We start from the raw sequence: 24,460 nt of genomic DNA, 5'->3' as shown, positions 1-24,460 counted from the left end.
TCTCTCTCTCTTACCTCTCTTTAACTCACTCTCTTTCTCTCACTCCATACCTTTTTTTTCAGTGAGAGATGACGAAGCAGGTATTTAGAGAAGGGGCCTTGTTCAAATGCACGTCCCAGACACACACCAGCATGAAAGAGACAACAACGCACACACACACACAGATAACTCTCTCAACACCAGAGTCAACACACCACACACCCACACTCTCTCTCTCTTTCACCGGAGTCAACACATACACACATACACACACCACAGTATGTTTGACCATGTTCCCTTTCTTTCGGCCATGCTCCATGTTGTCAGTATACAGGAAGCCATGTATCTCCTCAGTGTGAATATCATCACCTTTTCACTTTCATTAAGGATGAATTAAAGTGATAGATTGTGGTCAGTCACTTCCTGACCAGCTAATCAATCTTCATCTGAATCAGTGGTGTGACATGAGGAACCAGCATAGACACTTTCACATGGGTCCCAAATTCTGTGCATGTCTGTGAAGGGTAGTTCCAGTACAGACAAAGGGTCTATTTTATCTCTCTGAAGGTAAACAAGATGCAGACGTGCCCACTCAGCTTTTCCCTTGACTTTAAACCATGAGGACAGACAGACTGGCTTGATATTCTGTCTGATGAGGCCAGTGTTTTCCCTTTTCACTCAGTGTGCATTCACTGTGACCTAACCCAGACTAGACCCCGCAGGCACGATGCATCAGTGTTTGTTTAGGAGGGTGAGAAAGTGTGTGTGGGGGGTGGGGGGGTTCAAGGAAGTCCTTGACACCTCTTGAACTCCAACAGACACGCACACACACCACAACAACACACGTTAGTGCCCCTCCCCCCATCCCCCACACCACCGGCACAGACACACGTTCATGCACACACACACACACACACACTATGAGCCACTCGTCTTTGATCAAGTCAGCCACTTCCAGAGAGAGCGGAAACAACACACACCTTTTAAGAGCACATCGACTCGAGCCAACCAGGCCAGCGGTGTGAAAACACAGCCAGTTTGGTCAGCAAGCAGCACAGCGGTGACAGAGAGGTCTCACAGCCCGACTGCTGATGCTAGTGGTTAATGTGCTAATGTAAAGTCTGCTTACTGAAAGGGAAATTATGACAAACCAGCTCTGAGGCATCACATCGCATTGGTTGGTGAATTAGAGGAAGGCCCAAAATTAGAGGAACAATTAAGAAATGAAGTGAGTGTGTCTAGGTGGGGTGGGTAGGCTACCAGATGGGGGTGGGTAGGCTACCAGATCTCACAGTCTCACGTCCAAATTGGACGTTCTTCCATGTTTCTCAAATGTCAAATTTCAAAGTTGTTCCAAACGTCAAATTTTAAAGTGTTCGAGGTTAAATTTAGGCATTAACTCTGAATGGTGAAGGTAAGGGTTAAGTTCAGGCATTAACTCTGAATGGTGAAGGTAAGGGTTAAGTTCAGGCATTAACTCTGAATGGTGAAGGTAAGGGTTAAGTTCAGGCATTAACTCTGAATGGTGAAGGTAAGGGTTAAGTTTAGGCATTAACTCTGAATGGTGAAGGTAAGGGTTAAGTTCAGGCATTAACTCTGAATGGTGAAGGTAAGGGTTAAGTTCAGGCATTAACTCTGAATGGTGAAGGTAAGGGTTAAGTTTAGGCATTAACTCTGAATGGTGAAGGTAAGGGTTAAGTTCAGGCATTAACTCTGAATGGTGAAGGTAAGGGTTAAGTTTAGGCATTAACTCTGAATGGTGAAGGTAAGGGTTAAGTTCAGGCATTAACTCTGAATGGTTTAGGTAAAGGTTAAGTTCAGGCATTAACTCTGAATGGTGAAAGTAAGGGTTAAGTTCAGGCATTGACTCTGAATGGTGAAGGTAAGGGTTATGTTCAGGCATTAACTCTGAATGGTGAAGGTAAGGGTTAAGTTCAGGCATTGACTCTGAATGGTGAAGGTAAGGGTTAAGGTTTAGGATAGGATTCCCACTTCTTCCCCCAACGGCCTCAGACATGGATGGACGTTGAATACTGACTTGTATCGTGGGTGACCTGGCTGAGGGTAACCGGGGAGGTGTTCAAGACACTGAAAGAGACACCACATCAGCCTAAAACGGTTTGAGAAAGCCTGTAACATAAGAAGCACACAAACCTTTCCTTTATTTTGGACAGTGACCCTACTCTGCAGGGAGAGGAGTTACGGTGGTCTTCAATAGCTAGTAAAAGAACGCATGGGTCAGAACAGAACATGTGTTTAGACTTTCCTCCCTCCCACTGGGCTCTTTATGTGGATGTTACCTCATCACCAAGGTGTGGGTGGAAAGGGCTGTGGAGCACGTTGTTGTGTGTGTCTCCCTTGTGTCCCTCTGCTAGTCTTCCCATGAGTACACCTCTCTCACTAACTGAAAACCCACCTGGCTAGTGTAACTCAACACTCTCAGTCAGCGAAGCTCCATTTCCAGTTCCAATCACTCACTCTCTCAAGTCAAGATGACCCCGTCATCCTAGACCTCCGGCGGCCCCTCTGTAACCACGGAAACGCTGCCCTTGTGGCACTGTGTTGCGGAATCTTGAGGAATGCCTGGTCAGAAGAGTCTCACTGTGTCTGACAGGGTCCTCCTCTCCCAGCCACCTCTGGCCTTCGTCACACCAAACCACTGTACTGTTTTGCAAAATGCCACTGAGTTCTGTGTCTTGTGTCAACTGTTTTGTAACATTGGAACAAGACATGCTTTCAAGCATTCCAGATAAAACCATAATGCATAAACTGGCATGCTCTCTCTTAGAAGACTTCCTGATGTACATTTTGATTGAATACCCCGAGCCTTCTGGCTAGAGCCCCCGAGGCAGATGTGGGTGTGAGTTGTCGTGTCACCTCTCCAGCCCTTCTGTCCCTGGGCCAACTGGCAACAGGCTCTGGGACAGACGGACGCTCCCCAAGCCGTCTGTCCTCAGTTTGCTTGGGCAGGGTCAGGAAACCACAGGTTAACAACAAGGCCTCCCAGGACTACAGGCACAGGAACACAGTGAGGCTAGAAGAGAAGAAGAGAGAGAGATTGATAGAACAATTTGTCCCTAGCATGACATCATAGTTATTTTCAGGTTCTATGTCTCTAACTACTAACTATTACCAGGACTAGGATATTTGTGTCCGGGAAACTGGCCCTAAATGACTGCAAAAACATATCTAAAGATGAACCAGAGACGAACTAAAGAGTGAGAGCAAATTCTGATCTAACCTGTACCTGGGTTTCCTGTCTGGGCTCAGAGTTGACGTGGTGGGGGAAGTTGTGACACAATCCAGGCTGCTTTTCAGGGCTATGGAGAGAGACTGGTCATAAATCTGACATGACTGGTTTTGGGTTACAACCATCCAGCACAGGAAATTAAGTCATACTCAGGGGAGACCAGAAGTATGTATAGGGAGTACCCTAACCCCAGTACAGCCTAAGTTATCTCCATCGACAGCCTGTTACCTGGGGGGATAGTTAACAGGGGACATGATATGATGCTACTGGGTTGGAGATGAGGGTTGAATGACCCAATGGAGCTGAAGGTGATTCATCATGAGTTGATAGGTCTATACATATATAGGTCTATAATATACTACACAGAAGTTTGTTTTGATCGTCTTTTTTATAAAATGTTCTGGAGTTCAGCCTTACATGTCAGTTTGACCCTCTCCTGGTTGTTTTGGAGTTCAGCCTTACATGTCAGTTTTGACCCTCTCCTGGTTGTTCTGGAGTTCAGCCTTACATGTCAGTTTTGACCCTCTGCTGGTTGTTTTGGAGTTCAGCCTTACATGTCAGTTTTGACCCTCTCCTGGTTGTTTCTGGAGTTCAGCCTTACATGTCAGTTTTGACCCTCTCCTGGTTGTTTGGAGTTCAGCCTTACATGTCAGTTTTGGACCCTCTCCTGGTTGTTCTGGAGTTTCAGCTTACATGTCAGTTTGACCCTCTCCTGGTTGTTCTGGAGTTCAGCCTTACATGTCAGTTTTGACCCTCTCCTGGTTGTTTTGAGTTCAGCCTACATGTCAGTTTGACCCTCTCCTGGTTGTTCTGAGTTCAGCCTTACATGTCAGTTTGTGACCCTCTCCTGGTTGTTTTGGAGTTCAGCCTTACATGTCAGTTTTGACCCTCTCCTGGTTGTTCTGGAGTTCAGCCTTACATGTCAGTTTTGACCCTCTCCTGGTTGTTTTGAGTTCAGCCGTACATGTCAGTTTTGACCCTCTCCTGGTTGTTTTGGAGGTTCAGCCTTACATGTCAGTTTTGACCCTCTCCTGGTTGTTTGGAGTTCAGCCTTACATGCCAGTTTTGACCCTCTCCTGGTTGTTTTGGGTGTCAGCCTTACATGTCAGTTTGACCCTCTCCTGGTTGTTTTGGAGTTCAGCCTTACATGTCAGTTTTGACCCTCTCCTGGTTGTTTGGAGTTCAGCCTTACATGTCAGTTTTGACCCTCTCCTGGTTGTTTTGGAGTTCAGCCTTACATGTCAGTTTTGACCCTCTCCTGGTTGTTTTGGAGTTCAGCCTTACATGTCAGTTTTGACCCTCTCCTGGTTGTTCTGGATTCAGCCTTACATGCCAGTTTTGACCCTCTCCTGGTGTTTTTGGAGTTCAGCCTTACATTCAGTTTTGACCCTCTCCTGGTTGTTTTGGAGTTCAGCCTTACATGTCAGTTTTGACCCTCTCCTGGTTGTTTTGGGAGTTCCAGCCTTACATGTCAGTTTTGACCCTCTCCTGGTTGTTCTGGAGTTCAGCCTTACATGTCAGTTTTGACCCTCTCCTGTTGTTTTGGAGTTCAGCCTTACATGTCAGTTTTGACTCTCTCCTGGATGTTTTGGAGTTGATTCATGGGTGGAAAATATGTGATACTTCTGGCAGACACCTTTCTCTCCACATGTGAAAGGTTCAGTGATTCACCATCCGTATAAAAAACAAGGAAGTGTTTCGTTTTTGTGTGTTTCAGAACCGGGATTTGGTACCAGGTTTGTGCCAAGTGGACACTTACAGGAACCCGCCCAACCACGGATCTGACTTACCGTACTGAAGCCACCGTCCAGACCAGACCAGACCTGGACCGTGACTAATCTCAGTTAAACCAGAAGACATCCGTTTGAGGTTTTCCCAGGTTGACAGTCCACTGCCACAACCAGGAGTCATATCATCTGTCATCTCCCGCTGTCCTCTTTTTCTTCCTCTCATTGGGAAAACATTACTTTCCACAGCTGAGGGATTAATCGGTGTGACACAATATTTGGGGAGAAAGTTACCACCTCAACCACAGACAACCAAACATGACTCATGAAAAGAGGGGTTTATTTTCTGGTCGTTGAGAGTATAAAATCTGCTATAGCATTGATTTATTGGTAAAGGCAGGAGGTCAGACAAAAATATGCAAAGAAAAATGCAAGAACACCTCTTGCTCTGTTGCTTTCTCACACGCATGAACCAACACACATGCAAGCGAGCACACATACACAAATACACACATACTGAAGAGGAGAAGAGGGGAAAAAAAAAGCGTTGGAAGGCGGGCAAGAAAGAGAGAAGAGTGGGATGGGGAGGAGCAACAGGAGGAGGGATGGGATGGGGAGGAGCAACAGGAGGAGGGATGGGATGGGGAGGAGCAACAGGAGGAGGATGGGATGGGGAGGAGCAACAGGAGGAGGGATGGGATGGGGAGGAGCAACAGGAGGAGGGATGGATGGGGAGGAGCAACAGGAGAGGATGGGATGGGAGGAGCACAGGAGAGGATGGGATGGGGAGGAGCAACAGGAGGAGGGATGGGATGGGGAGGAGCAACAGGAGGGGATGGGATGGGGAGGGCAACAGGAGGAGGTGGGATGGGAGGGAAGCAAGCAGGAGGAGGGGGATGGAGGGAGGAGCAACAGGAGGAGGGATGGATTGATGGAGGGAGGAAGGGAGGCTGATGTTTCACAATGTACTGATAGAAACTGTATACAATAATTCAACAGAATGAGCCAATATCAAAACAGTTCTCCATCAATAATGTTTGGATAATTGCTCTTACGCAATCAATATAAATGTAGCTAATAGCACTAAAACGGTTTCTGTTTAATGTGTAGATAAGATGAAAACTGTTGGGTTCCTCCCTAACAGTGAACCAGTCTGGGTGCATTAGGGTCAACTTTTTCCCTCTAAACAGTGATGGAACGTAGGGGTGAGCTGTCAGTAACCCCCTCATCCCCCATCGACCTACCAAAACATGTCATTCTTAAGTCCAAACAGAAATGAGACTGCAATCCTGCAGGCCTAGTTTTATCGTTATACTTTTATTCTGTTGTTGTTTTCGTTTAACGCTTGAATTGCCCTTGTTTGATAGCTAAGTCATTGTGGGTCACATTGACTGTTCTGTAAAGGACCAGTTTAGCATGATTCTCTGCTGCCAATGACTGGAACGAACTACAAAAATCTCTGAAACTGGAAACACTTATCTCCCTCACTAGCTTTAAGCACCAACTGTCAGAGCAGCTCACAGATTACTGCACCTGTACATAGCCCACCTATAATTTAGCCCAAACAACTACCTCTTTCCCAACTGTATTTAATTTTAATTTATTTATTTATTTTGCTCCTTTGCACCCCATTATTTTTTATTTCTACTTTGCACATTCTTCCATTGCAAAACTACCATTCCAGTATTTTACTTGCTATATTGTATTTACTTTGCCATCATGGCCTTTTTGCCTTTACCTCCCTTCTCACCTCATTTGCTCACATTGTATATAGACTTGTTTATACTGCATTATTGACTGTATGTTTGTTTTTACTCCATGTGTAACTCTGTGTCGTTTTATCTGTCGAACTGCTTTGCTTTATCTTGGCCAGGTCGCAATTGTAAATGAGAACTTGTTCTCAACTTGCCTACCTGGTTAAATAAAGGTAAAATAAATAAATAAATAAATAAATGATTAGCCTATCAACATTAGGCTGTCATTATCATTAGGCCTATAAATTGAAGTTTGTCTGAGGGTAGGCATTTTGTCTGAGGGTAGGCATTTTGGCTAACGTTAGCCATGTAGCTAAAGTTAGCCACAACAAATTGGAATGCGTAACATATTGTATGAATTGCAATTCGTAACATATGATATGAATTGTAATTCATAACATATCCTACAAAATGGATGATGGACAACCACAAATTAATAAATACCATACTAAATGTAACATATACTCATTTGAGTTTCACAGGTTTACTGTGTACTGTGTTATGTCGACGTCTGAGTCCAGGTTGCACAACCCAGCCCAGCCTCAGAATGTTAGTGCTGTACTCTGTTTGTGAGTTTTCATTCTTGGTCTGGGTCTGCGGTTTAGGATGGTTGGTAAGTGACGAGTCTGTGTTGCTCCCCTGGACCCAGACGCACATTGCCCCTCCCCAAACGGTGCCTTTGCGCTCACATATAAAAACGGTCTGCATCCCTCCAGTCTGTCTATCGCATCTGCTGCAGGAAAGGCGGTCAAAGTAGCCGCTGGGAGAAGCAGCACTGGGTAATATTTGGAAAGCAAGGGGAGAGAATACTATCCGCTCCTGACGGTCAACTTCACCGCACCTGGATCGTTCTTATTTTTACTTAGGACATAACTGGAAACATAAAAGTGTCTTGTTTTTTTATTTTTAACTTGACCAAAATGACTGGTAGCCCAGTGACAGGGCTGCTGGTTGCGCTGTGCGTAAGCAGCGCGGTCCATTGTATGCCAAAGAACCAAGGGAAAAACAAGAGACAAACTCAGGAACAAGTTTACCCCGAACTCGCAGACACAGTACCCCTTGCTCAAGGTATGTAGACTTGCTCTTAATGTGATATTTTGCCCCTTAGATAAAGCATTTGAATGCACCTTGAATCCACATCTTGTCATTAACAACTGTAGTTACAATTCCATTTATGAAGGACATCTAATATTATTTATTTTTTAAATCACTACTGTACATGTATTGAATATGGGTGTTTAGCTAACCTATCATGCGCCGAATTTGTTCAGGACTCATGGCTCTTTTGTGTGTGTCTCCCTCATCTTGCAGGCTGCGATGAGAACGGACATTCTTACAGACTAAACGATCAATGGGAGAAGGCTTACCGCGGGAGTACACTGCTTTGTACCTGCAACGGAGCCGCAGGGATCAAATGTAAAACAAAACCCCAAGGTGAGCTGGAGCACCAGACTTGAATGTATAATGAAGTAGGCAATTTGTTTCGTTTTTTTGCACAACATCCGTGCGCTCTTAGAGCGCGTTCCCTTTTTGGCACTTTTGCCATTGCGCACAGAAGTCGCTTCGTTTATCTCAAACGTTTAGGCCACATGTTGAAAGTCTTCTCTGATGCATTCTGCAGGGGAGGAGACCTGCTATGACAAATACAACGACCAGACGTACCCTGTGGGTGCGACCTACGAGAGGGCGAAGGACGGCATGATGTGGGACTGCACCTGCATCGGTTCCGCCCGCGGCAAAATCAGCTGCACAATCGGAAGTGAGTTGCCCTTCCCGGCAACCCATATAGTATTATTTGTGTACTTATGTAGTACGTTGGTGTTTATGAATAATGATGTTTGGTATTTTCGTTTCCAGACCGCTGCCACGAGGGAGGCAGATCCTACAAAATCGGGGACACTTGGAGAAGGCCCCACGAGACCGGAGACTACATGCTGGATTGTGTCTGTCTGGGAAACGGCAAGGGAGAGTGGACCTGCAAACCCGTGTGTGAGTGTCTGTCTGTCTGAGGACCTGTAAACCCTGTATGTGTCTGTCTGTCTGAGGACCTGCAAACGTGTGTGAGTGTCTGTCTGTCTGAGGACCTGTAAACCCTGTATGTGTCTGTCTGTCTGAGGACCTGTAAACTCTTGTGTGAGGGTCTGTCTGTCTGAGGACCTGTAAACCCTTGTGTGAGTGCCTGTCTGTCTGAGGACCTGCAAACCGGTGTGTGAGTGTCTGTCTGTCTGAGGACCTGCAAACCGGTGTGTGAGTGTCTGTCTGTCTGAGGACCTGCAAACCGGTGTGTGAGTGTCTGTCTGTCTGAGGACCTGCAAACCTTTGTGTGAGGGTCTGTCTGTCTGAGGACCTGCAAACCCTTGTGTGAGTGTCTGTCTGTCTGAGGACCTGCAAACCGGTGTGTGAGTGTCTGTCTGTCTGAGGACCTGCAAACCGGTGTGTGAGTGTCTGTCTGTCTGAGGACCTGCAAACCGGTGTGTGAGGGTCTGTCTGTCTGAGTCCTTTGAGTAGGAGAGACTAGATGTCATCTGAAAGGAATGAATGTGTGGTCTGTGGGTTGTTGGGGTAAACGTTTTTCTTAATATGGGGATGTCCTTAAACCAATCAAACTGCAGTTCAAAGTCCTTCTTCTAGTCATTTATTGGAAATAGTGCTAGATGTCATTGTAAATATTTGAAGGCCATAACAGTCATCTCTGTCCCAAACGTTGCCCCATAACTGTTGATTTAGCTCAGTTGAGTGTTTTCATGGAAAGTTAGGTGAGGTGACTCATATGGAGGTAGGCCCTAATGGTGAAGATGATTTGGTGATAATGTAGGCATGGTTTTGGAATTAGAAATATATCTTCTATAATCAGAAATATGTCATGTGTATCTGAGACTTTTATTATGGCATTGCCATTTAGATTTTTTGTTGGGACTCTTATTCTGGAAGAGATGGAGATGTGCACTCTGTCGAAATAAATCTACTTCTGAAAATACCTTTCCAAGATTCACCTGCGTGTGAGGAGGTTTCACAGGAGAGATGTGGGACAGAGAAGGGAAGTGATGGAGATGTAACCTGTTGTTCCACTAGAAAATAACTTGATTGTAACTCCATCATCAAACCCACAGGCCCTTTGGAGAAGGTGATGGATAATTAAGTTCAAATAATTAGGTTACAATAATAACAACATTTTTGGAACTTGTTTTTGTGCAGCGGAGCGTTGCTATGACAACACAGGTGGAGCATCCTACGTGGTGGGGCAGACCTGGGAGAAGCCGTACCAAGGCTGGATGATGATCGACTGCACCTGTCTGGGGGAGGGCAACGGACGCATCACCTGTACCTCTAGGAGTAAGTACACACATGCAAGCACATACATACACACTCATGTAAACGCAAACACACTTAAACACACACTCATCATTCCTTTCCTTATTTCTTTAGACCGTTGTAATGACCAGGACACCAAGACCTCCTACCGCATCGGAGACACATGGACCAAGACAGATGCTAACAGGCACCAACTCCAGTGTCTGTGTACAGGAAATGGCAGAGGAGAGTGGAAGTGTGAGAGACACTCTGCCACTACTGGTGAGTCAGCCCTCTTGTGTTTTACACACACACTTTGTAAAATATTACAAGATTACCGCTGCGTTCTAAGGCACTGCATCTCAGTGCAAGAGGCGTCACTACAGTCCCTGGTTCGAATCCAGATGGTATCACATCCGGACGTGATTGAGAGTCCCATAGGGCGGAGCACAATTGGCCCAGCGTCGTCCGGGTTTGGCCGGGGTAGTCCGTCATTGTAAATAAGAATAAGAACTGACTTGCCTAGTTAAATAAAGGGTAAAAAACATATATATATTTAAATGCATACATAATTAAATGAACAGGTTATACACTGACAAACAGGTTATAAATTAATATATAGGTAACAGAGGAGGCTGGTGGGAGGAGGACGGCTCATAATAATGGCCGGGATGGAGTGAATGGAATAGTATCAAACCCATTCCATAAATTCTGTTCCAGCAACTACAATGAACCCGTCCTCCCCAATTAAGTTACCACCTTGGTAAATACATGTCTCTTTGTCTTCCTGGTGCGCAGGTACAGGTGTTAGTACAGGAACAGGTGTAGGAACAGGTACAGGAAGTACTCATGTGACCATCCAGACGGAGCTCCACCAGCCCTCCACCCTCCCCGAACCCCCCCAGGAGGGGGCTTGCCGCACGGACTCGGGCGCCACCTTCCACGTGGGCATGCGCTGGATCAGGACCCAGGGCAGCAAGCAGATGCTGTGTACCTGCCAGGGTACTGGTGCCGTCAGCTGTGAGGAGAAGGGTGAGTCTTAACTCAGACTAAAAGTAAAAGGTTGTGTCTCAAAAAAGTATATTTCCATAGTCAAGGCCTGTCTTACCTCTTGTCTCACCTCATCTAATCTGGTCTAAACCTGTCTCACCTAACCTGGTCTAAACCTGTCTCACCTCATCTAAACCTGTCTCACCTCATCTAGCCTGGTCTAAACCTGTCTCACCTCATCTAGCCTGGTCTAAACCTGTCTCACCTCATCTAGCCTGGTCTAAACCTTTCTCACCTCATCTAGCCTGGTCTAAACCTTTCTCACCTCATCTAGCTTGGTCTAAACCTGTTTCACCTGGTCTAAACCTGTCTCACCTCATCTAACCTGGTCTAAAACTGTCTCACCTCATCTAACCTGGTCTAAAACTGTCTCACCTCATCTAACCTGGTCTAAAACTGTCTCACCTCATCTAACCTGGTCTAAACCTGTCTCACCTCACCTAACCTGGCCTAAACCTGTCTCACCTCACCTAACCTGGCCTAAACCTGTCTCACCTCACCTAACTTGGTCTAAACCTGTCTCACCTCACCTAACTTGGTCTAAACCTGCCTCACCTGATCTAACCTGGCCTAAACCTGTCTCTCCTCACCTAACCTGGCCTAAACCTGTCTCACCTCATCTAACCTGGTCTAAACCTGTCTCACCTCATCTAACTTGGTCTAAACCTGTCTCACCTCATCTAACTTGGTCTAAACCTGTCTCACCTCAGCTAACTTGGTCTAAACCTGCCTCACCTTCTCTCTCTCTACCCTCCAGAGGGCCAGAGCCAGGTGTACGGTGGGAACTCAGAAGGCCAGGCCTGTGTGTTCCCCTTTGTGTTCATGGATAAGACCTACTACTCCTGTACCTCAGAGGGACGTACTGATGGACAGCTGTGGTGCAGCACCACCTCTGACTACCATAGAGACCAGCAGTACTCCTTCTGTACCGAGAAGAACTGTGAGTCTGGGAGTCTGGGAGGGAGGGAGGGAGGTAGATGGATGGGTGGGTGGGTGGATAGATATATACTGTAGCTAGCAAGATAGATAGCAGCATATCTAACTGTTGAAAGTTTGATCTGCTCTGTAGCCCTGGTGTCGACCCGAGGGGGTAACTCCAATGGTGCACTGTGCCAGTTCCCCTTCCTCTACAACGGGCGTAACTACACTGACTGTACCGCCGATGGTCGCCGCGACGGCATGAGGTGGTGCGGTACCACAACCAACTATGAAGGAGAGCAGCGCTACGGATTCTGCCCGATGGCTGGTGAGTGTGTGTGATTTGTCAATTCACATATCTCTTCCTGTCTCAGGCCCTCACACCAAACAATAAACAATCACAGGAGCAGTCAGGCACATTGACTAGCCCATCTTTACTGGCATGCAAACAAGACTATTGTTAGGTAAGATCGCTCTTTTGAAAGGTCATTCAGGCTCTGTATGGTGGGCGTGGGAAGCTCTGGTGGGCTACTGTCTTCAACATTCACTGAATTCCTCTATTTGACAGAGGTCTTATCAAGATAAATGTACTAGGCTTGTCTTCATCCGTCTGATGTTGCCCTTACAGATGGTAAGAATGACTGTTTAACTGAAAGGGTTACTTACGGTCTACAGAGCCGTCAGAGGTTCATTGGGCAGTTAATGAGTTGGTCTTTAAAAGCTATTAAGTGAGGGGGGACGGCCATGAAGAGGGCTGAGTAATGCCTCTATAAGAGCCTGTTAGAATGATTATGAATGACTCTTGGCTCCACTGGGCAGAGGATAGGACCCACACCCTGGCATGGGTCCAGAGTCTGTCTGGAAACTAAATCTGTCTCAGTTCCAAAAGAGATTATCCATGCCACCTACATACACACACACAGCCCCTCACTGACCCCTCTCTTCCTCCGTCCAGCCCACGAGGAGGCCTGCACCACCAACGACGGGGTCATGTACCGTGTGGGAGACCAGTGGGACAAACGCCACGATGTCCTGGGTCACATGATGCAGTGTACCTGCTTGGGCAACAACCGCGGAGAGTGGAGCTGCATCGCCTACTCCCAACTCAAAGGTCCTACCGCCTTACTAGCACCTGTTCTCTTATGTGTTGTTAGACAGCAGTCATAGGAGTTGTACTGTCATTACCTGGTTCTAGATCGAGTAGCCTTGACAACTGGAATGTAGAATTAACTGAAAGGATCAACCAGCATTTAAACCCCTTGTCTCCTCACCTTCCTACCCCAGACCAGTACATTATTAAAACCCCTTGTCTCCTTTGTACCCCAGACCAGTACATTATTAAAACCCCTTGTCTCCTTCGTACCCCAGACCAGTACATCATTAAAACTCCTTGTCTCCTTCCTACCCCAGACCAGTGCATCATTAAAACCCCTTGTCTCCTTCCTCCTCCAGACCAGTACATCATTAAAACCCCTTGTCTCCTTCGTACCCCAGACCAGTACATCATTAAAACCCCTTGTCTCCTTCCTCCTCCAGACCAGTACATCATTAAAACCCCTTGTCTCCTTCGTACCCCAGACCAGTACATCATTAAAACCCCTTGTCTCCTTCCTCCTCCAGACCAGTACATCATTAAAACCCCTTGTCTCCTTCGTACCCCAGACCAGTACATCATTAAAACTCCTTGTCTCCTTCCTACCCCAGACCAGTACATCATTAAAACTCCTTGTCTCCTTCCTCCTCCAGACCAGTGCATTGTGGATGGGCTGACCTATGAGGTGAGCCAGACCTTCACCAAGCTCCATGACCAGGGCTACATGATGAATTGCACCTGCTATGGACAGGGACGCGGGCGCTGGAAGTGCGACGCCATCGGTGAGTTTCTCTCTGGTTTCTCTTCAGAGCTTAAATAAATCCTTATCACACCTCTGGCCCTTTCTATCCAAGAGGAGGCTGACATTCTAAAGAGATTTTTGGCAGCAGGAATTTGAATCGCTTTCCTTCCCCTCCTCTCTCTGTCTCTCTCTGTCTCTCTCTCCCCTCCTCTCTCTCTGTCTCTCTCTGTCTCTCTTTCCCCTCCTCTCTCTGTCTCTCTCTGTCTCTCTCTCCCCTCCTCTCTCTCTGTCTCTCTCTCCCCTCCTCTCTCTGTCTCTCTCTCCCCTCCTCTCTCTGTCTCTTTCTCCCCTCCTCTCTCTCTGTCTCTCTCTCCCCTCCTCTCTCTCTCTCTCTCCCCTCCTCTCTCTCCATTTAATTTAAATGTAAGGACTTTATTGGCATGGGAAACATATGTTTACATTGCCAAAGCAAGTGAAATAGATAACAAACAAAAGTGAAATAAATAATACATGTACAGTAAGCATTACACAACAGTTACAAAGGAATAAAGACATTACGAATGTCATATTATGTGAAAATAGTTCAAGTACAAAAGGGAAAATAAATAAACATAAATATAGGTTGTATTTACAATGGTGTTTGTTCTTCACTGGTTGCCCTTTTCTTTTGGAAACAGGTCACAAATCTTGCTGCTGTGATGTCACACTGTGGTATTTCACCCAGTAGATATGGGAGTTTATCTCTCTCCTCTCTCTCTCCCTCCAGACCAGTGCCAGGAGCCTGAGAGCAGGGCGTTCTATCAGATTGGAGAGACCTGGGACAAAACCATCCACCAAGTCCTCTACCGCTGCTATTGCTACGGCAACGGTATTGGTGAGATGAGCTGCGAGCCACAGCAGACCTTCCCAGGTAAGGAGAGAAGTCTGATTGGCTAACAGAAGTGTGAAGTGAAGCATAAGTGGAACTGTCTGAGTGTGTCCTCTGGGCAGATAACCCAGGTCAGGGCTGTCTTCAGTGGGGTGTTGATCAAGGACATTACCCCTCCCTCGCCATCCATGCCCACCCCCTTCTCTTTACGCTTGGGACACCTGCTGGGAGTTAATCGTTGTTAGCTCTTCTTTTTAAGTCTCCCATTCACTCCCTCCTTTAAATACCCTCCATCCCCCCTCTATCAAAAGGCCCTTTCAAATTAAACGAGGGGGCGGTGTGTCACCCCTTCACCACCTCTGTAGGGAGGGGGGAGGGGACTGCTAAACGTTGATGTGGGGCAAATGGAGAGGGGTGCGTCCGTCCACCTTTCTCACCCCCCCCCCTCCCTCCGTGGGTCTTTGTAGTTTCGGAGGTCTTTGTTGGCTCTCCCCTACTGAGAGGCTGAGTATTGTTGTTCTACCCAGCTGGGCAGGGATGGCCGAGAGGTTGGGGGACTTAATTACCTGTGCACACTCCCTGTCTCTCTCTCAATCCACTGGGTGGTAACACGCTTTGGGTGAAACAGTCCCAACTCCACCTCCTAAGAGGCCCCTCACAGCACTGGCTCGTCCTGCACTGAGCCAGTGCTCTATAGGTGACGGTGTCAATCAGAAAAGCTCAGCTGAGCTGTGTTCAGAACACACCAACCAGGAGTTACCAACTGGCCACTTTGATGCAGTGTTCTGAAACACTTTGACCCCAGTCTAAATTCTGAATCCTGCACCCTGTTATCCTGCCCTAGTTTTCCCATGTGGCCTGTTACAGATCCAGAGGAATACATGTATGTTTTGATTGTTCAGAGTTATGTTTGGTGCAGGCCAGGGACCTTAAAAGTGCAGGTCAAATGACTCCCCGCTGTTGCTGCGAGTTGCTCACCTGTGACAGGGAGGTGTTTGTATGTATGGTGTGTGTGAGTGAATGTGAGTGAGTGGGGGTGGACATATTGCCCTGGTGCGATTTCAGACACTGAAGACACCTAGTGATTTACAGGCCCAGTGGGTGTCATAGTTGGTTGAGACCAGAGAGTGGAGCGACTTCTGGTTCGGACTAGTTTCCATCCAAGCCACTGTACTGACAAGTTAGTCTAGGACCTTTTTTGGTCACACCAGGTCAGTCTGGTGTGAACAGTGAAACAATTGACACTGAAAAGTGAATGTGACTTTTAACAATTGTGTGTTTATTTACAGAACCTTAATATAAAGTTGTTCAAGGAGAATACGTAGCATTTGTTCAGTACCATCTTGTCTGTGACACTTGGCTTGATAGTATACTACAGACTTCTAATAAAATATACTCTCTCTTCTTCCTCCTCCTCCTCATATCTCCACAGGTGGCCACCGCCCAGTCCAGGTGATAATCACAGAGGCAGGGAAGCAGCCTGACTCCCACCCCATCCAGTGGAACGCCCCAGCCTCCTCACACATCACCCAGTATATCCTCAAGTGGAGAGTGGTAAGTGGCTCTCTACTGCCCATCCTAGATACTGGTCATTGGTGGTAGTGCAGCCACACTATTTTATTTAACTAGGCAAGTCAGTTAAAAACAAAGTCTTATTAACAGTGACGGCCTACCCCTTCACAGCGCTCAGCCAATTGTGCACCGCCCTATGGGACTCCCGATCCCGGCCGGTTGTGATACAGCCCAGGATCAAACCTGAGTCTGTCATGACGCCTCTAGCACTGCGAGGTAGTGTCTTAGACCGCTGCACCACTCGATAGCCCTTGAAGCCCTATGCCACTAAAGGTGGACTGACTGTCTTATAGGAAGCAGTACCACAAGAGTTGAACATACTCTCTTGAAGTACTCTACCTGTTTTTAATTCTCCGATATCCAAAGTGGAAACAAGTTATTCCAGGTACTGTTTTTCACATGACGTTCTTTTAAAAAAATCCTGAATCACTTGAAGTGGATGTTCCTATTCCGTTCCTGAAAGTGTTGTTGGAAAGTAATGAGTAAACCAGTGCCCAAACAGGAGGTTGCAACATTTAGTTGTCTGTGTGTCAACTCTGAAGAAGAGGACAGGTTTGGAGCACAGAAAAACAAGGTTGTGGGGGGTTCTTGAACTCGCCTGAAACACACACACTCACATACACATATATCCAAATGATATCGGACGGTCACAAAGACCCTCAACATCCAGCTACAGTACAAATGCTGTGTGTTTCTCTCCTAAAGGAAAAATCCAGTTTCCTCTCGTCTCACACTCTCTCTGAAGGGGCCCTGATCTGCCAAGGTGTTACCCCTTATTTAATTCAAACATATTTCCTGCTAAGTGGTAGTGGTTTGTATGTTTTGGATGGGGGTCCTCTATTCCTTCTCTCTCTCTCTCTCTCTCTCTCTCGTTCTCTCTCTCTCTCGTTGTGAAGAATCTGTAGTTTTCCGATCGTCCGAAGCCAAGTTGAATGTCCCCAGAAGCAGGGAGGGGCAGAGAGACAGGGTGCCAGAGAGTCAATGCCAGTGACCACATTGGCAATAGGCTGGGCTTGGAGAGAGTGTTGGAATGAGTCTTAGTAGTGCAGACTGTAAATGTTGCCCACCGTTTTTCATTCCATATCATCTCATTCATTCATAGTCCTGACACTGTAGGTTAAATATATATATATTTGTACCCATTTGTATCTGAAGTAATGTGTGTGTGTGTGTATATATATATACAGTACGTCAGATAAAAATTGGTTCGTATCACCATGATGTATTCAGCACTTTGACCCTTGCTATCTTTGAAGTTCACTCCCTGACCTCTCCCTTCTGTTCTCTGCCCTTTGACCCCTGGTAGAAAAACACCCGTGCCCCCTGGAGAGAGGCCACCATCCCAGGTAACCTGAACTCGTACACCATCGCTGGGCTGCGGCCAGGTATTACCTATGAGGGTCAGCTGATCAGCATCCTGCGCTATGGACGCCGCGAGGTCACCCGCTTTGACTTTACCACCACCTACGGCTCCCGTAAGTCTCCCAACTGGGTGTGTTTTGAGTGTTGATTCCACTGTGTCCGTCTCTTTGGTTCCTCTATATAGCTACACTTTCACAAGCCTGTCTCTTTTTCTCTCCTACAAACCTTAATGAAGTCTTATTAATGTGTTATTCCCCCCTTGTCCAGTTGGGGTGACCTCTGAGGGTGAGACGACCCAGCCTCCTCCCGTGGTGGACACGTCTGAGTCGGTGACAGAGATCACGTCCAGTAGCTTCATCATCTCCTGGGTGTCAGCCTCCGACACCGTGTCAGGCTTCAGAGTGGAGTATGAGCTGAGTGAGGACGGAGCCAAACCTCAGGTCCTGGGTGAGTAGCTCCAACATTTACTGGACTTACTCCTGCAGCATAGACCATCCAGAAGAGTTTTCCAGTTTATTCCAGTCTTACTCCTGCAGCATAGACCATCCAGAAGAGTTTTCCAGTTTATTCCGGTCTTACTCCTGCAGCATAGACCATCCAGAAGAGTTTTCCAGTTTATTCCAGTCTTACTCCTGCAGCATAGACCATCCAGAAGAGTTTTCCAGTTTATTCCAGTCTTACTCCTGCAGTATAGACCATTATTTTATTGGTTAGTTGGTTGATTGGTTAATGTGTTAATTGGTTACTCGCCCGATTGGTTGATTGATGTTTTAATTGATTGATTGATTGTCTCTGTCCATCAGACCTGCCCCGTACCACCACCTCTGTGAGCATCAGTGACCTCCTGCCTGGCCGTAGATACAACGTCAACGTGTATGAGGTTTCCCCTCAGGGAGAACCCACCCTCATCCTCACCACCTCTCAGACCACAGGTATTATACCAGCTTTCACACACCCTTCATCACCGTTACTCTTCATCCCCTTTACCCTTCATAACCCTCACCCTTTATAACCCTCACCCTTCATCACCGTTACTCTTCATCCCCTTTACCCTTCATAACCCTCACCCTTTATCACCCTCACCCTTCATAACCCTCACCTTTCATCACCCTCACCCTTCATAACCCTCACCCTTCATCACCCTCACCTTTCATAACCCTCACCTTTCATCACCCTCACCTTTCATAATCCTCACCCTTCATCACCCTCACCCTTCATCACCCTTCATCACCCTCACCCTTCATCACCCTCACCCTTCATAACCCTCACCCTTCATCACCCTCACCCTTCATAACCTTCACCCTTCATAACCCTCACCCTTCATAACCCTCACCCTTCATCACCCTCACCCTTCATCACCCTCACCCTTCATAACCCTCACCCTTCATCACCCTCACCCTTCATAACCCTCACCCTTCATAACCCTCACCTTTCATAACCCTCACCCTTCATCACCCTCACCCTTCATAACCCTCACCCTTCATAACCCTCACCCTTAATAACCCTCACCCTTCATAACCCTCACCCTTCATCACCCTCACCCTTCATCACCGTCACCCTTCATAACCCTCACCCTTCATAACCCTCACCCTTCATAACCCTCACCCTTCATAACCCTCACCCTTCATCACCCTCACCCTTCATCACCCTCACCCTTCATAACCCTCACCCTTCATCACCCTCACCCCACATAACCCTCACCCTTCATAACCCTCACCCTTCATCACCCTCACCCTTCATCACCCTCACCCTTCATAACCCTCACCCTTCATAACCCTCACCCTTCATCACCCTCACCCTTCATAACCCTCACCCTTCATAACCCTCACCCTTCATAACCCTCACCCTTCATAACCCTCACCCTTCATAACCCTCACCCTTCATAACCCTCACCCTTCATAACCCTCACCCTTCACTCTCTGACAGGAATACATTGACCTCTTCCTCTAATCTAATGATGTTGTATTTCTACTGCACATTCTTCCACTGCAAATCTACCATTCCAGTGTTTTACTTGCTATATTGTATTTACTCTGCCACCATGGCCTTTTTTTTGCCTTTACCTCCCTTATCTCACCTCATTTGCGCACATCGTATATAGACTTATGTTTCTACTGTATTATTGACTGTATGTTTGTTTTACTCCATGTGTAACTCTGTGTTGTTGTATGTGTTGAACTGCTTTGCTTTATCTTGGCCAGGTCGCAATTGTAAATGAGAACTTGTTCTCAACTGGCCTACCTGGTTAAATAAAGGTGAAATAAAAGAGAAATAAATAAAAATCCAGTGCTCCTTATCCCCCCTCAGCTCCTGATGCCCCTGCTGAACATCAGATCAACCAGGTGGGAGAAACCTCTATCTCCATCAGCTGGTCCAAGCCCCAGGCCCCCATCACAGGCTACCGTTTGGTCTTCACCCCGTCAGTAGAGGGCAGCAGCACCGAGCTCATCCTCCCAGACACTGAGACCTCCGTGACCCTGGTTGACCTTCGACCTGGCCTGCTCTACAACATCAGCATTTACGCTGTGGAAGAGAACCAGGAGAGCGAGCCCATCTTCGTCCAGGTCAACACGGCCGGAGAGCCAGCACCAGGTAGAGAACTGGACAGCATACAGAACAACAGAACCAAACATGACCCTAACCCTACACACACTCTAACCATAACACAACCTCAGACTTGACCTACTTGACTTCAGCCCATGGCTACTATAAGGAGCATAGGCCATTGACCAATGTCCTCCAGTTGAATTGTCTTGCAGTCATTTCTACCTCAGACTTGGTTTGAACTGACTTAGAGTTGATTTTGGCATGCACTTTATCACCCTTCCAACATTAGAATCAATCATTTCCTATACAGCTACATTCCTATTCAAAGGGTTCTCCTATGGGGACAGCCGAAGAACCCTTTTAGGTTCTAGATCGCATCTTTTCTTCTGAGAGTGTTGGCCCAGGCAGTAAAATTATAGTTTGAAGCCATGGAGCCATTTCATTGTACCTTCTAGGGGAGTGCTTCTGTCTCTCTCTCTCAAGAGGAACATTTGAAGTTGTGCTGTCCCCCGGGTGGAGTCAGTCCCTGCTGTGAGTGACAGTTGGTAGAGTGTGAGCTTGGAGGAGCCTAGGGCTCTGCGCTAGCCATGTAGGGCCAGATGGAACCTGGGGTAGGGTTGACAGCAGAATTTCTCCATTTTCAATTTCCTGTCTGGCATTGTCTTTTCAACTTCCTCTCAGCTGGTAAAGTAGAAGTATGTTTCACATTACAATCCAACACTGACCTTAGATCAGCATATAGTTTCAACTTCATCTGACTCCTTCTTTCTTGCACCGCAACACAAGGCAATAGGCCATCAACACACAAGATGACCTCAGTCAACTCACTGACCACTTCCTACTCCCTGTCCACAGAGGAAGTCCGCTCCCCGACCGACCTTCAGTTCTACGAGGTGTCTGACTCGAAAATCATCATCACCTGGACCGGCCCTCCCAGCGAGGTGTCGGGTTACCGCGTGACCTTCGCCCCCGTTACCCCCGGTGACACGCCCCAGAGGCCCCTGCAGCTGCCCATGATGGCCAACGCGTACGCAGAGATCACCCACCTGCAGCCCGGAACCCTGTACCGCTTCAACATCTACGCCATCAACGGAGGAGTGGAGAGCGAGCCGCTGACGGGAGAGAGAGCCACCAGTGAGTACATGGTCAGACACTAACAGCGTGTTGAGGGGATCCGTTTGAGTAAGTCGAGGTGCATCGCGCTCTAAGTTGTTACTCTATGTGAGAAGGGTTGGTAGATCAGTGATGCTGAGCAGTCCGACTGCAGTGTCGTCCATTTCAAACCTGTGGTTGTACCCATGTTGTGACCCTACGTGTGTTACCCCTGTCAGAGCCCGACGCCCCCACCAACCTGCGTTTCACTGACATCGGCGAGGACAGTGTGATAGTGATCTGGGAGGCTCCCAGGGCTAGCATCAGCGGCTACCGTCTGTTCCTGAGCGTGGAGGGCTCCAGCCCAACCCAGAAGAGAATCCCCGGCGGTCAGACCCAGTTCCCTCTGCGAGGCCTCCGCCCCGACACAGACTACACCGTCAAACTGCACTCTGAGCAGGACAACGTGTTGAGTGAGGAAGTCAATGGCATCTTCACCACCTGTGAGTACTGTAGTCTTCTGTTGAGTACTGTAGTCTTCTGTTGAGTACTGTAGTCTTCTGTTGAGTACTGTAGTCTTCTGTTGAGGACTGTAGTCTTCTGTTGAGGACTGTAGTCTTCTGTTGAGGACTGTAGTCTTCTGTTGAGGACTGTAGTCTTCTGTTGAGGACTGTAGTCTTCTGTTCTGCTGAGCTTGTGGCAAGGTGTTTAAATGGTATTGATCCATTCAACTCCAGATTTGAGTTTATTTGAACCCCCCCTCTGTCTCTCTCCACCCCCCCTCTGTCTCTCTCCACCCCCCCTCTGTCTCTCTCCACCCCCCCTCTGTCTCTCTCCACCCCCCCTCTGTCTCTCTCCACCCCCCCTCTGTCTCTCTCCACCCCCCTCTGTCTCTCTCCACCCCCCCTCTGTCTCTCTCCACCCCCCCTCTGTCTCTCTCCACCCCCCTCTGTCTCTCTCCACCCCCCTCTGTCTCTCTCCACCCCCCTCTGTCTCTCTCCACCCCCCCTCTGTCTCTCTCCACCCCCCTCTGTCTCTCTCCACCCCCCTCTGTCTCTCTCCCCCCCCCCTCTGTCTCTCTCCACCCCCCTCTGTCTCTCTCCACCCCCCTCTGTCTCTCTCCACCCCCCCTCTGTCTCTCTCCACCCCCCTCTGTCTCTCTCCACCCCCCTCTGTCTCTCTCCACCCCCCTCTGTCTCTCTCCACCCCACCCCCTCTGTCTCTCTCCACCCCCCCTCTGTCTCTCTCCACCCCCCCTCTTTCTCTCTCCACCCCCCTCTGTCTCTCTCCACCCCCCCTCTGTCTCTCTCCACCCCCCTCTGTCTCTCTCCACCCCCCTCTGTCTCTCTCCACCCCCCCTCTTTCTCTCTCCACCCCCCTCTGTCTCTCTCCACCCCCCTCTGTCTCTCTCCACCCCCCCTCTGTCTCTCTCCACCCACCCTCTCTCTCTCCACCTCCCCCATCTCTCTCTCTTTTTCTGTCTCTTTCTCTTTCTCTCTCTCCCTCTTTTGCTGTCTCTCACTCCCCCTCTCTCTCGCTCTCTCTCTCCTCCCCTCAGCCCCAAAGATGGGTAATGCCCCTCGCTTCACCACTGATGTGACCAACACCTCCATCATCATCTCCTGGACCCCTGTCAGCAGGTTCAGCTTCAGGCTGTCTGTGAGACCCAGTCAGGGAGGAGAGTCACCCAGGGATGTGACCTCTGACTCAGGAAGTATCTTTGTGTCAGGCCTGACCCCTGGGACTGAGTACACTTACAGTGTACAGCCCCTTATCAACGGACGTGACCGCGGCAACCCCATCACTAAAAACGTTGTCACTCGTAAGTAACCAAGAAAGAGAGAGAGAGACTCCGGTCAACGATTTATTTTATTGAGGTCAGAATGCCTTTTTTCCAAGGAAGACGTGTTGTTGCTGCAGGCATTTTGGGGTAAAAAACTAATCTATATAGATTTTGTACAGTTAGGGAGTAATGAGTTGTTTCAAGGTTTCTGCAGTCAGTTTACTTAAACCATGTAAGGTAGTCTGTCGTTTTTTTAAATGTGCCACAGGGTGTTCTTTTACCACGTATAGACTTAAGTGATGTTTCTTCCCCTCCAGAACTGTCTCCCCCCACTGACCTCAGTACGCAGTCCAACGCGGACACGGGTGAGCTGACTGTCCTGTGGGGCGGCGCCAAAACGCCAGGTAAATATTGACTCTCCTCCCTCCTACAGCCCACGCCACAGACACACTGCCCAAGGCCCAGGATCCAGGACAGGCTCACTGTGGCTCTGGATCACTCTGTCTGGACCTGGTCTTTCCACAGAACATTGTGCCAGCAGGAACAAGGCTTCTCTCTGTCGGTGTCTCTGTCTCTCTCTCTCTTTTGAATGGTTACAAGTACTTCCATGAAATCCTGGCAGATCTAAGTTGGTTAACTCCGCTGCTCACTTCCCTGTCTCCTCTGCCCTACTGTCCCCTCCCCCAACAGACCCTGGCCGTGACCCCACTCTCTGAGGTTGTCTCAGGGGGAGATGGGATATGCAAAAAACACATTTCCAATTCACACATGCGTATAATTCGTACTTGTACAAATATGAAATACAAGCACCCACCAAATTATAATTGTATTATTGTTGTTATTATTGTTATTGGGATGATTATTGTTATTTGGATTGTTATTGTTATTATTATTATTATTATTATTACAGACATCACAGGCTACAGAGTGACATGCACCCCGACCAATGGGCAGCGAGGAAACTCCCTGGAGGAGTTAGTCCAGCCGGTCCAGAACCAGTTAATCCTGGAGAACCTGAGTCCAGGAGTGGAGTACAACGTCTCTGTCTACACTGTCAAAGACAACCTGGAGAGTGTCCCTGTGTCCACCACTGTCACCCAAGGTAGGACTCAGATCAGTGGACCTGAGCATGGGCTGAGGTTGAGCTGTGCTGTGTTGAAGGGTTAGACTGATTCTGGATCAGGTAGTGTCTGTTTGCTGTGGAGCTGGTGGTTCTGTTGCTCCGACAGATAGAAAGACACACAAAGATATAAACACACACACAGATTCAACACATAAACACAGACACAGATTAAACACAAACACACACACACAGACAGATTCAACAAAAACACACACACACACACAGACAGATTCAACACACACACACACACACACACAAACACACAGACACACACACACACACACACACACACAGGGATACAACACATAA

At 47.8% G+C, this 24,460-nt stretch overlaps 1 protein-coding gene across 2 annotated transcripts in view; it reads left to right on the top strand.

The window, feature by feature from the left end:
• Positions 1 to 7,431: 7,431 nt before the first annotated feature.
• Positions 7,432 to 24,460, top strand: part of LOC109876465 (fibronectin) — a 31,566-nt gene continuing 14,537 nt past the window's right edge. Inside the window, exons 1-22 of one of the 2 annotated variants that reach the window (XM_031813641.1) lie at positions 7,432 to 7,778; positions 8,022 to 8,144; positions 8,332 to 8,469; positions 8,568 to 8,699; positions 9,906 to 10,043; positions 10,137 to 10,283; positions 10,800 to 11,033; positions 11,809 to 11,991; positions 12,121 to 12,297; positions 12,925 to 13,080; positions 13,716 to 13,844; positions 14,571 to 14,714; positions 16,105 to 16,226; positions 17,551 to 17,719; positions 17,874 to 18,053; positions 18,410 to 18,538; positions 19,914 to 20,198; positions 21,009 to 21,287; positions 21,485 to 21,748; positions 22,804 to 23,067; positions 23,346 to 23,432; positions 23,939 to 24,130. In XM_031813641.1, the coding sequence (XP_031669501.1) occupies positions 7,631 to 7,778; positions 8,022 to 8,144; positions 8,332 to 8,469; positions 8,568 to 8,699; positions 9,906 to 10,043; positions 10,137 to 10,283; positions 10,800 to 11,033; positions 11,809 to 11,991; positions 12,121 to 12,297; positions 12,925 to 13,080; positions 13,716 to 13,844; positions 14,571 to 14,714; positions 16,105 to 16,226; positions 17,551 to 17,719; positions 17,874 to 18,053; positions 18,410 to 18,538; positions 19,914 to 20,198; positions 21,009 to 21,287; positions 21,485 to 21,748; positions 22,804 to 23,067; positions 23,346 to 23,432; positions 23,939 to 24,130 (3,820 nt within the window). In that variant the 5' untranslated portion in view covers positions 7,432 to 7,630. The remainder of the gene's footprint in view (positions 7,779 to 8,021; positions 8,145 to 8,331; positions 8,470 to 8,567; positions 8,700 to 9,905; positions 10,044 to 10,136; positions 10,284 to 10,799; positions 11,034 to 11,808; positions 11,992 to 12,120; positions 12,298 to 12,924; positions 13,081 to 13,715; positions 13,845 to 14,570; positions 14,715 to 16,104; positions 16,227 to 17,550; positions 17,720 to 17,873; positions 18,054 to 18,409; positions 18,539 to 19,913; positions 20,199 to 21,008; positions 21,288 to 21,484; positions 21,749 to 22,803; positions 23,068 to 23,345; positions 23,433 to 23,938; positions 24,131 to 24,460) is intronic. The other variant, XM_031813642.1, reaches the window with a different exon arrangement.

Source organism: Oncorhynchus kisutch, unplaced genomic scaffold, assembly GCF_002021735.2.
Source record: "Oncorhynchus kisutch isolate 150728-3 unplaced genomic scaffold, Okis_V2 Okis05a-Okis16b_hom, whole genome shotgun sequence".
In the NCBI taxonomy this organism is placed as follows: domain Eukaryota; kingdom Metazoa; phylum Chordata; class Actinopteri; order Salmoniformes; family Salmonidae; genus Oncorhynchus; species Oncorhynchus kisutch.
This window is presented reverse-complemented; position numbering and strand designations above follow the sequence as displayed.